Here is a 12601-nt window from a genome sequence, read left to right as displayed (position 1 = left end):
TTGTTGAACACATAAAAGGAAGTATATTTAAAATAAAAAAAATTGGTCAGACTGTAGAGTCAATTACCATTTTTAAAGGAATTTACAGGGCTGTTGTAGATGAGTCTTTTGGAATAGTCAGTTTATCGCAATGCCTAAACTGGTTTCTTCATTGCACAGTATTTTCTTTTAAAATGTGTGCATTTTTAAACAATTACATACATATTAAAAATCAGCATTTCTTTGCTTAAACTTAATTAAAACGTTAATACTCTCAGACAACACGGATCTGAAATGGTGAAACCAGTAATTGCCCCCTCCCACCTTACAACAAATTAAATTGAGACAAAATTACAAACACATTTCACTACATGATTATTATTAATAAAAATCAGTTTTGTTTTTTTTCTTTTTTTTTTTATAAAGTTGCCCAAAATGCAAGGGATGTGCATAGGTTTACAACTTAGTCAGAATAATATTTTACTTTATTCCCTTGGGTACGTGTTCCCATGAACGGAATGTACTTTGCTGTAGATTACAGGTTTTATCAACACAGATACACCAACGGCATGAACGCTTGCGACTGTCCACATGCATTAAGAGTCAAGACCCAATTTCAGATTTCTAAAAGTTTTACAGAGTTCTTCAAAGAGACAGTATCACATTATCTGGATGTTACACAAAAGTACTTAAAAATGCTATCCTAGAAAAAAAAAGCGCGAAAAAAGGCCTTTAAAATTTATGAATTTGTTTCGTAACCACTAGACTAATTACTTCAAATAAATAAAGGAACGCAAAGTATTCCAATCCATAAAATCAGACTCTAAAAAGAATGTAGTGTTCCACCCCCAAGTTAAGGTAACAGAATCATATTATTATTACTATTAAAATAGATTATAGAAAGCAGCATCTATTTTGTGCAGTTTTTAGGGGCCCTTGAAATAAAAAGCTATGGTTTCCAAAAATATAACATTCCAAAGGACTGAATAATACATATATTTAAAGATACATTTTATTAAAGTTTAGGAGAAATGATTAAAAAAAAGATACTGTCTCTTTAAATTAGTGTTTGAATTTTTTTCCCCCTCCTCCTATCTATTCGGACATGACAATAATTATATTTTAGGTCACACTACATCTAGGTAGTCTCTAGGGGCCAAGACCTGTTGACACAAGGTCAGTAACGAAGAGGTTTTCCATGTATGAGGTGGTTCCCAGTAATGACAGATTTTTTTCTTTTCAATTCTCTCATGACTGGTCTAGTAGACCCAGGAGACTGGGACCCACTGTGAGGCTGTACACACAAGCTCGATGGCTTCCTCCAGGTGCCTGATAGTTTCATCAATTTCATTGTTGATAATTGTTAGGTCAAAGTAGTGTGCATATGTTCTCTGTAAGATTTCAGACTCCTTCTGCAGGCGCTGAAGAGATTCATCCTGTTTGGTGGTCAGAAAAGAAAATGGGAGAGAGAAGTTGGATCTTTTTGTACGCTTCTAAACTAGCTTTCTAACTGTTACTTACAGAGAAGGAAACAGACAAAAAAGCCTTAGGGAGGTCTGGGTGGTTTAGATCTCCCACCTCAATCTATGGAAACTGCACGGGAGAAATGGCACAATTTCTCTCTTGAAGCTGACACTCAAACAGCACTCAGATATTAATATTGAGACAAAACACGAGTCTAGTGTTAACAAGGGAAGTAGAGGATGGAAGCTTAGAAAAGCAGCACAGACATGAGCAACAGACACCATATATGAATAAAATGTATGAAGTGTGCAAGTACGAGCACAAATTTGGCCTATGTCCAGGTAAGAACATGAGAAACAGGGCAGGTATATTGTCATGTATCAGCTGTTCCTGATTTTGGTAATGTTTTCTGTTCAGCATCAGTCTTCTGGGCCTACTTCCTTTAATAATAGTTTTCTGATAAGGAAGTTTTCAACCCATGTTACTTTGTGGTTCCTATTTCAGAGCATGCCATTCCCAGCATCTCCTAGTGTGAGATCATGAGGATCTGCCTTTCTGAGAGATCAGGGTTGCAAACAGCTTCTTTCTAATGCTCTGCAGCAAATCATAAGTTTGAATTTTCTTCCTGCAAATTCCCTTAGAAATGAAAAAAAAAAAAAAAGAAGAAAAAAAATAATTTGCTGCTTTCGTGAAAGTGATCAAGTCCATTGTACCCCATAGGTTTGGGGTGGATATGGGAAAAAAATTATATATGAACAGTATAAACTCCTGCTGCTCTGTAGTATCTATAGGGCCATCCTACTTGATCAGTCAATTGGGATACACTTCATTAGAAGAGAGTTTTAGGCTGCAGGAAGTACGGACACAGTGCCTATAGCTGTTTTCACAAGAAATTATTCTGGGAACAGACTTTAATCTATCTAATAAGAGATTCCCCTCCTCCCCTTTTTTTCTGTTTTAGCTTCCAAGTATTTGTAATTATAGTGACAAGTAGCTGTGGAACAGTGGCTTTCAGGTCCTCTAAAGGGAATAACCTGCATTGAGACAGTTCTCCTTCCCTATAGCAATGAAACCAGCCACTTCTGGAGAAGTTCTGTACTAAACTTACAGTTCTGCTTCTCTCCAGAAGCTGCAGCCTCAAATGGGGGGAGGGAGGATATGTCTCCTTCACATGATTATCACTATAAATTTCATTCCAGGTTAGACAAATACTCCTCACATGTACTCTGTACAAGGGATGCTCCTTATACGGACCATTATGCATTGCCAGCGATTCCTGGAACTTCTATAGAAAATACTAGTGCATGGAAATGTAATTTCTTCTAGTAAGAAATTGGACAATATGGATCAATACTAATATTAAATACTTTTGTGGAGTGTTTCATATGGCTTAGTGTCATTAAGCCCAAAACCTAGTCAGGTACACTACCAACTTCTCATTGATTCCAAAAGAGACATCAATTTATATCAGCAGAGGATCTAAATTTTTCTGCTTAAATTAACCTACAAAGAAAATGAAACCATACTGGTCAAGCAGAATATTTCCTGTGCCTTGAATACATCTAGTTAAGATTTATTTTATGTTTAAAGCCATTCTTAACAAAACCATATTGCACCTATAAAAGAGTTTCAATCTCATGGCACAAGGCTATCAGTACCTGAAAACTCCCCATGAACTGTTAAGTCCTATGTAGCATTTTAAAATGCTATTCAGATTTCCCGTGTCATCTTTACATACAAGTGTGATAATGAACTTTTCTCAGTAAAGCATCTATCTTACTGTGACTGACAATAAAAATCGTAAAAATTTATAGTGATCTCACTTGAAAAAAACCTCAACTGGTATATAAAGAAGACTGAATACTAATTTTTTAGCCTGTACATATAGAGGTCACAAAACTTTTCAAAAATTAATTGATTTTTAATATTTTTCTATCTTAGATTCTCCTAGATCTAACTTTACTGTATTTTGGACTATCTAAATTTCCTAGTCTGTTGGAAATGTCAAACGTTACTTCTTTCATAAACTTTTAGGGGCAGTAGTAAGTTTGAGAAAGGCCATTGCAGGAGTTTTCAAATAGATTCAAACTTTCTCAAGTTTTGCAAAAAGAGATTACAGTTCTTGATTTTTGTTCTATTCTGTGACCAAATTTCATCTGTGTTTGTGTTTTCTGAGTATCTATTTGTACATTCAAAACCACATCAGACTTTGCTGTTTCCTCTGTGTAAGTCTTAAATACATCTTTGAAGTTAATGCTTCCTCAAAATTTTTGCTGTAGTAAGATCCTCTCAATTTCTTTAAAATTCCTGAATTAAATTTTGAATAGTGAACACCTCAGATTATTCTCCAAGAAGAATATTCTCCATCATTTGTGCTCTCAGTAGTGTCAAGAAAGGTATAAATTGAAATGTTCAGCCAGCTGCAGACAAACAAATGAGTGGCCACAACTTCATTAATTCCACATTTGGGAGCAGAACATCTCTGTCTTTTCTTCTTTCCCCAGCTCTCATGTAACAGTCTAATCTTCTCTCCTTCCCCACTGTAGGTGGGACAGAAAGGAGTGAAACATGGCTTTTATCCATGAGATCTCTCCCCTGTACACAATGGCCACAAGTAGTACCTTTAGTATCTGAGGACTGGGTTTCTTTTTGGTTTTTTTTGCCTTCAAAGTACATAGGCCAGTAGCTACCACTTGTGACAGTCAAAGCACAGCCTAACAAATTACTAAGATTCCCTTCTAAGGCTGTGAATAATGTATAAACACACCATCAAGCCTTTGCCAATTTTGCTTCAACAGAAAGAAATTCTCCTCAATTTAAACAGCTGGTGGACTGCACAGTTCTTGAGAAAATATCCTTTTATTCTTTGGCGGTAGGAAGGGAGAATGCCTAGCTAAATTTCAGAAGAATTTGGCTCAATAAAGATTTACACATGGCTCAATAAAGATTTAGATCAAAAAAGTGGAGCCTGTCAACTCCTATTTGTTGCTGCCTGGGCAGTGTGAGGTAGAAAACAGCTGGAGGAAAGAGGAACTACTTCATTGTTTCCTGATATCCTCTCTTCTCTCTGTTTTAGCACAGAAATAATCTGATTTAAGCTTCCTTTGTGATTAGACAGGTGGTTACACTCTGGGAGATTTCCTATATGGTTTTTATTGGTTTTGTGCTTTGCAGAATTGCTCATAGTGCACTCCTATATTCTGTTAGGAAGCATAATACTTTGTCTTCTACCTCTTGCTGTATGGTCCTTGATTATTGAGATACTTTGTGCAGTCTGCGACAGGCTAAAGTGTCTCAAGAGAGATACTTTTAAGATCAGGCCTCTGCACTGATTTTACCACAAAGTTCAGATCTATAGCTGTAAGAACAGAAAATTTATGCTCTAGTTCCTTTTTCACTAGCAAACGATTTTACTGCAGGTATCTGAAGTCATCATTACACTAAGTTTTTATTCCAATGGCGAAAGTAACGTTAAAAGGGAACAAGCATATCTACATTCTAAAACTACGAAAATAACCACGACTACCTTGTCCGCCCCTAGCTGGTACTTACAGGCAATTTTCTGCACCATTTTGGCAGCTATGTACAATTAGTACGAGTGCGGGAAAATGAAAAGAAAAGCAAAGATGAAATTTAAGAAAACATAAGGGGGGAAAAAGGATAGTCATTTACAGAAGTGTTCTCAAAAAGCATAAGTAAAATAAACACAGCAGGATAAGAGGATAAACAGAAAGGGATGCTAATTATGCAAATGAGCCTTTTCAAAAAGGAAGCATGAATGGGAAATATGGAACACACTCTCCACTTTTGTTTGCTGCCTTGCAGGCTGCTCACACACAGACACAGTTTGCGTATCTCCTTCATGTAAACCTTGGAAAATAGGATCCTGTATGTGGGTAAGGTCTGTTGCTGTTGTGATTTCCTGCCCCTCCCTTTCCTTAATTGATCCATAAATTAGCATGCTTTATAAGCATGGCCTCAGTTCAGCAATTCATGTGCCTGAGTGAAACCCTGTTTGAAGATACTTTAGTCACAAAAGCTTAAAATAAAGACACAGTCTTACAGCATGAATGCAAATATTTAGAACATAATACTTCTACTAATATTTCTTTGGCATGAATAAGTAGTTCCCCACCACTACTATAAAAGGTACATTTCTGTCCTCTTCCCAGCGTACCACAGAAAACATTTTCTGCCTCATATGAGCTGCCCCAAATTATCTCTGTATTACATCCTACAGCTGGAAGATTAAAAGTACTACTGGCAGATGAGTGAGGGCAAGTAATACTATGTGGGAGCCGAGACACAGGAATTGAGGCAACAAACCCAGGCAATCAGATAATTCCACAGGGTACCTGGCTGCCTGAACACTGCTATAAGCACAATGCTTGCCTCACACATCCTAAGAACAGTTATTTTTCTTAAGAACAATTTTTTTTTTAACCGCTGTCATGCCATTTGCTTGCACAAAGTCAGTGTAGAATACAAAATTTTAGTATTTTCTCAAGATTGTACTAATTTACAGCATACATCAACACCTGCAGTTGGACAAACTGTCACTTCACTAGCATTGCAGATTGCGATGTCTTGAGATATCTTCATCTATACGCTCATGACATTTACCAGTTAGGGTTTGGGTCCATAAAACACAATGAATGCTTTTTCTGGCACTGGTGCTTGTCAGAGTCTTTGTGGGACGCTTCAAAACTGACAAAAAATCCAATTTAGAGCTAAAGTAGCTCACTAAAGGTTCTGGTATGTGCCATGGCTAGTGCAGAGTGACAGCATGTGTCCCAGAAGCAAGTTGGAGAGAATCGGCCCCTTCAGCAACAGTGAACTAGTAGAATGCCTCAGCTGCCAGTAAAATTGCAGCTTGAGGCCAATGTTTTTCACTCTCCACTTACTATTTTAATAATCATTCAGGGTATTGGCATTTAATATGTTTGTCTTGTTCCTTATTTTCCTGCAAGCCTCTGCAGTAATGTTGCAATTTCATACTTACGATATTGTAATTACATTTCTATAGAAACAGGGATTCTGAGTTTATTTTTGCATGATCAAGGAGACATGTAGGAAACTTGGAACAGATTCATGGTCAAATCCAATTGATTAAATACCTTAGTATCATGGTTTAAAAAGGCTGAGCAGATAAAGCGTTAATATAAATACTGCTTGCCCTGTTGTGAGCTCTAAATCCAGAACTGCTTGATAACATCTTTGATATCAGTAGTAATCTGCAGAGTGGATACTCTATAAAAACAATGTAGGAAATTCAGGATATGGACGTCCATGAATACTTAACATTGTTCTAGAAGCAATAACCCTTCAGTCAAAGCTTCCAATTCTTAGAGAACAGACTCTTCAACTAATAAGCCTATTTCTCACACATGTGTTTGCTGTATAGAAAAAATGCTATAGATAAAGGGGGGATGTCAGCACAGTCACACACATCCATTTCTTCAGTTCAGGCCAGCTGTGATTTAGTGCTAGCATTGCAAGTCAGAACTGAGTAATTTGCGCTAATAATTTGTGAAGGGTTTGGAAGCAGGTCTCTGGGGTAGGGAATGAAATAAAAGAATATGTATTATTAGAATACATCATATGGATCTTTTAACTTGAAGTTTGAATTTCAAATTAGAAAAATCTGTTACTAAACAATAAATATATCTCAACTTAATAATGCTGCCATACAACTGTCTTTCTGCCTCTCAATTTACAGACAAGGAAACAATTAAAGAGGCTTATCTGCATATTTGAATCTCATCCTTAATTCTGTCTCTGATAAGACATTAGACTGCAATATGCCATACCTCATTAATGCCTGGGGTAATCGTAGGTGCAGCAATAAAAACAACAAAAGGAGCAAACTCTGCAGTTCTCAGGACCTTCAATGCCTGGGTGAAACATAAATCAGATACTTTAGAAGAATCCCCCAACAATCAATGTGAAACAAGTTTAGTTGCACAAGCAAAAGATATAAAATCACGATTTACCAACACTGGTATTTGTTTTTAACTGAAGAAGAATCAAGACCTTCGTAATGCAGACACTTAGCTTATTGCATTATTTTACATTTTTTGGTGGTTGAACTGTGCATTTATCCTTAATTTAAGTGAGTTTTCAAGACAATAAAAGCTTTAGCATTTTCAGAGAGGCTCCTCCCATACAGTCTCAAAGATTAAGAATTCCGTTTGCATTTAAACTGAATGATTAACAGGTAAAAGAATCTAGTCATGCCATAAATGGGGAAAAGAGCCAACTGTATTTTAGAGTAAGTACTGATTAGAATAGAATTTTTCTACTATTTTTTTTCTAAGTTTTTCTACCAACTCTTCGTCATTATTCTCTGAAACAAATCAAAATATGACGTGAGTGAAGTTTTTAAAAAGTGAGCATAGCACTAATGCAGTAAATGCAGCACCAAAGCCTTGAACCAAATCTATACAAAAGAAAAGAATTATCATTAGAAGTTGACTCAGTCATAATTTACTGAGTGACACTCAGAGCTGCCATATGTAAAACTTTGGTACAGATCCAAGCTAGACTGAAGTACAGGAAAGGAAATAAACATATGTCAGCTGAACTCAAACGGATGGACAAGATAAAGTAAGGCTAAAGGCTGGTCTTTTGCTCCTTCTACTTCCTGTATTTTCCAACGTTTGTTTTCTTTTTAAAACAAGCAAACAAACAGACAATCCACAATCCATCCTTTTCCCAAGCTAAAGAGGTTTTCCTCTCTGCTACTTGTAACTGGCGTATTTATATTATCTATGCCAACACCCTCAAAACAGAGAGATAAATCCCATATATGAAAGTCAAGAAAACTCACATAACTAAGAGTACCTAAGGGAAAAAAGGCAAGTGGTGTAAGATAACTAGGAATAAGTCCACAGACAGGCTGGTCTTAATGAGCTAAGATGGATGCATGAGGAAGCTAGTTAAGAAAGAGGTTTCCTATACACATGGTAGAGGAAGCGTACCAAAGTGGCTGTTACCAAATGTAAATACGTGCTAAGAAAGATTAAAATGGCTTCTGAGAATTGTGATGTTTCTGAATAATGCAAGTTGAAAAGGTCTATCAATAGAGTTTGCTTTTATTAGCTACTCCATTTCAAGTAAGTATAAATGCTGCTCTCCCTGAGAACTGTTAAAACATGGGATTTTATTTTTCAGAACAGCACCACACCAGTGTATTATGTGAACAGTCCTAAATAATTTAGTCAGGTACCTTATTTCTGTTACGAAATTCTTAAAGAATTTGAAGTTACTGAATCCATTCACAAAAAAGGAAAGAAGGCAGCAAATTTAAACAGCTAACACTGGTAACAATTTTAATTTGTCTTTCCTCTCATTTCCTTCAGTATCGTAGAATAAACATCATGTTTGTCCAGATTCATGTTGTTCCACTTAACAAAACATACAGACACATCCCTGTGAATTGAAAGTCATGACTACATGGATGTAACAAAGGAAACGTATCAGCATTTTCCACTGAAGATTTTATATGAGGAATGAACAATCTTTTAGTGTTTCTTTGGAGCCTGATTTTCCTTCCTGCCTTCTTCTGGAAAGTCTAATACTGCAACACAGAAAGCAGTTGATGAAGTAACAACACTGATCTGGTCCCTGTGCAAACAGGATTAATATAGGTGATCGACCACAAATGTTTCTGACCATGCTCAATAGTGACATGGACCTAAGAGTCAGTCAGGAGCAAGATTACCATCTATAACAGCATCAAGGAGAGATTTCTGAAGTATCTAAAACATTACTCCTAGCAGGCAATGACAATCACTTCTTTAGATACATTTCACTGGACATGAGGCTAATGTAGTAAAAAGTTACATGCTAAGTAGATTTTCAAGCTACAGTGTTTGCATACCAAGCTAAAGTACTAACTTGTTTCTGCTGTTTTTCTTCTAACCAGACAATTACCAGAATTCTACTTCACAAATTGATACCTTGGTGGTCCAGGGATTTTTGTTTCATATTACTGTATACATTACTTATCTACTGTGCTATCAATAAAAATAAATGTATCTCAATAAAATAAGGTTGATTTGTGATGAGTTCCATTTTTATATACTTCTCATTAGTTACCTGAGGTTCTACATCAAGTATTGCAATTAGTCCCTGCTCATGGATCTTTCGTATTGTTTCCAGTTTTGTCCCATACATTGCATCCTCATGGCTGCCATATTCCAAATATTCATTGTTTGATATATCCTGCATCATTTGGTCATGTGATACAAAGTAGTAATTTTTCCCGTTTTCTTCATCTTTCTTTGGAGGTCGGGTTGTATCTGAAAATACAAAATACTTTTAGTACAAAAGCAATATTTTTAGATTGGATATAGGGAAAAAGTTCTTTCCTGTTAGGGTGGTGAGGCACTGGAATGGGTTGCCCAGGGAGGTTGTGAATGCTCCATCCCTGGCAGTGTTCAAGGCCAGGTTGGATAAAGCCCTGGGTGGGATGGTTGAGTGTGAGATGTCCCTGCCCATGGCAGGGGGGTTGTAAGTAGATGATCTTAAGGTCCTTTCCAACCCTAACTATTCTATGATTCTATGAATATTAGGCTTGTATATGGCATTTTGTTTTGTTTATGAATATTTATTTGCTGAATGATGACCTGTCAAATCACACATAGAACCATGAAGCATGAGCTTGAGGTAGGCAGAATGACAGAGGCTTAGAAAAGCAGGAGACTAAGGGATGTGGAAAAGGTAAAAAATGAACAGGTAACAGAGAAAGAACAGAAGGTCATAAATAACCTTTACCTGGTCAAGACTATCAGATCCTATCAGCTGCTGTCAACAGCAAGAAAGGCCAAATCCCACAGTTTTTACAGTTTCTAATCAATTCAATTAACCATTTTACCCCAGGGGCCAGTACTGGGCCCAAGCCTGTTCAACATCTTCATTAAAGATGTGGATGATGGGGCATAGTGTACCCTCAGCAAGGATGCCAGTGATACAAAACTGGGAGGAGTGGCTGATACACCGGAGAGTCCTGTTGCCACCCAGAGTGACCTTGACAGGCTGGAGAAACAGGTTGACAGGAACCTCATGAAATTCAACAAGGAAGGGGAAGTGCCAAGTCCTGCCACTGGGAGGAACAACCCCATGCATTGGTACATGCTGGGGGCTGACCAGTTGTAAAGCGGCTATCCAGAAAAGGCCCTGAGGGGGGTCCTGGTAGACACTCATTTGAACATGAGCCAGCAGTGTGCTCTCGTGGCAAAGAAAGGCTAAAGGTATCCTGGACTGCATTAGACAAAGTATTGGCAGGATGTCGAAGAAGGCAATTCTTTCCCTCTACTCAGCACTGGTAAGGCCACACCTGGAGTGCTGTGCCCAGCTCTGGGCTTCTCAGTACAAGAGATGCATGGACTTACTGGAAAGATTCCGTTGAAGGGCTGTTATGGAACTGGAGAATCTCATCTATGAGGAAAGGCTGAGAAAACTGGGACTGTTCAGCATAGAGAAGACAAGGCTCAGGATGGTTATCATCAATGAGTACAAATATCCAAAGTGAAAGTGTAAAGAAGGCGGAGGCAGTCTCTTTTCAGTGGTGCTAAATGATAGGACAAGAGGTAATGGGCACACACTAAAATATGTGAGCTTCCACCTGAATGTGAGGAAATACTTTTACACTCTGAGGGTGACTGAGCACTGGCAAAGGTTGCCCAGAGAGGTGATGGAGTCTCCATCCTCAGAGATATTCAAAAGCCACCTTGAGATGGTTCTGGGCAACCAGCTCTAGATGGCCCTGCTTGAGTAGAGAGAGGGACTGGACCAGATGATTTCCAGAGGTAGGGATCTCAACCATTTTGTGCTTCTATAGGCCATCTGCTTCTCTTTCCCACACAGGCACACTGATATCCACTTGCTTCTCTTTCTTCTAGTATTCCCTCACAAACTGATTTTCTCTCATATTTTCCCACTATCATATTTATGTCAGTGACAAATCTCAAACACCACATCTCTTACCGATCTAATCCCATATCTTTCAAAAACCCTATAATAATTTTAAACAAGGTATCAAAAAATTGAGCTCATCTTCTGTTTTTAATTATACCTGTTATTGTACTGAGGATTAATTAGCATATTTCAAAGATGAAAAGTTCTATAGATGTATTATAGATCATAGTTATTATTTTAAGGAATTCAAGAACAATGGATTATATAAACCATATAATATCACTATATTACTCACTGCTGCCTTAGGTCTACTGAACTTACATATTCTTGTAGTTCCCCCACATCCTTTTCTTTTGGAAAAAAAAAAAAGTATTTTCCTTTTTTTTTACTTAAATTTTTGTGAGGTTTTCTTCTTCAGTGTGAAAGTATAAGCCTAAAAAGTGGGTGAGGGCCTAATTACTTCTGGTCCAGAGAGATGAAAGCTACTTAGCAATAATGTACTTTTGAATATATTGCTTCTGCAGACCTATGTGGTGAGAGATATATGGCCTAATAATCCTTTTAATTAAATACTGTTGTATGTGACATGATTTTTATAACCAGGTTTTCAGTAGGTACATACTTTCTTCATAAAGCAGTCCCCAAAACTCCATACCCAACTTAAGGCCTATCTCAAAATATACCTACTCCTACTACAGTTTTGTAAAAGAATGCAGAAAATGCAGCAAAATCCATCCCTGAGAGTCGTAGAGAATAAATTCAATTACCTAGAGTCCACTGAAAGACAGATCAGGTTCCCGTAATACTTAAAGGGTATGTGATATATTTTATATGACCTATTTATACCACTAACAACAAACTAATTTGGTCTCTAAACACCAGCATAAAGTGCTATTTCAAATGCCCTAAATGCCTGAAGTCTGAAATATACATATAGGAACTACTAGATGTAACAGAGGAGTTAAAGGACGCCATTGCTCTTCTGGAGTGGGTCTGGAGGTCAGGTGATGTCTAAAACAAGCATCTAAACATCATACTGATGCTTAAGCATCTAAACATCATACTGATGCTTAAGCACCTGAATTTCATGCTGATTTCCAGTCTAGGCTTTTTAGCCTTATATAATCAAGTGAAACAATTCCAGTGCTACCACAGAGTGAGCAGGAACCTAGTGTAGGCAATCTAAGGCATGGTTGTCACAGTTTAGGCGAGTCTGTTTTAATAGGTATTTGAAGGT

General features: G+C 37.3%; 1 protein-coding gene across 4 annotated transcripts in view; it reads right to left on the bottom strand.

Moving 5' to 3' along the window:
• The window catches only part of CASK (calcium/calmodulin dependent serine protein kinase), a 204677-nt gene continuing 192076 nt past the window's right edge, over positions 1 to 12601 (bottom strand). For all 4 annotated transcript variants that reach the window (XM_065677115.1, XM_065677116.1, XM_065677117.1 and 1 more), the window contains 3 exons: positions 9544 to 9746; positions 7254 to 7337; positions 1 to 1415 (listed from right to left, as the gene is read on the bottom strand). In XM_065677115.1, the coding sequence (XP_065533187.1) occupies positions 1239 to 1415; positions 7254 to 7337; positions 9544 to 9746 (464 nt within the window). In that variant the 3' untranslated portion in view covers positions 1 to 1238. The remainder of the gene's footprint in view (positions 1416 to 7253; positions 7338 to 9543; positions 9747 to 12601) is intronic.

This window comes from Lathamus discolor, chromosome 4 (genome assembly GCF_037157495.1).
Source record: "Lathamus discolor isolate bLatDis1 chromosome 4, bLatDis1.hap1, whole genome shotgun sequence".
Lineage (NCBI taxonomy): Eukaryota > Metazoa > Chordata > Aves > Psittaciformes > Psittacidae > Lathamus > Lathamus discolor.
This window is presented reverse-complemented; position numbering and strand designations above follow the sequence as displayed.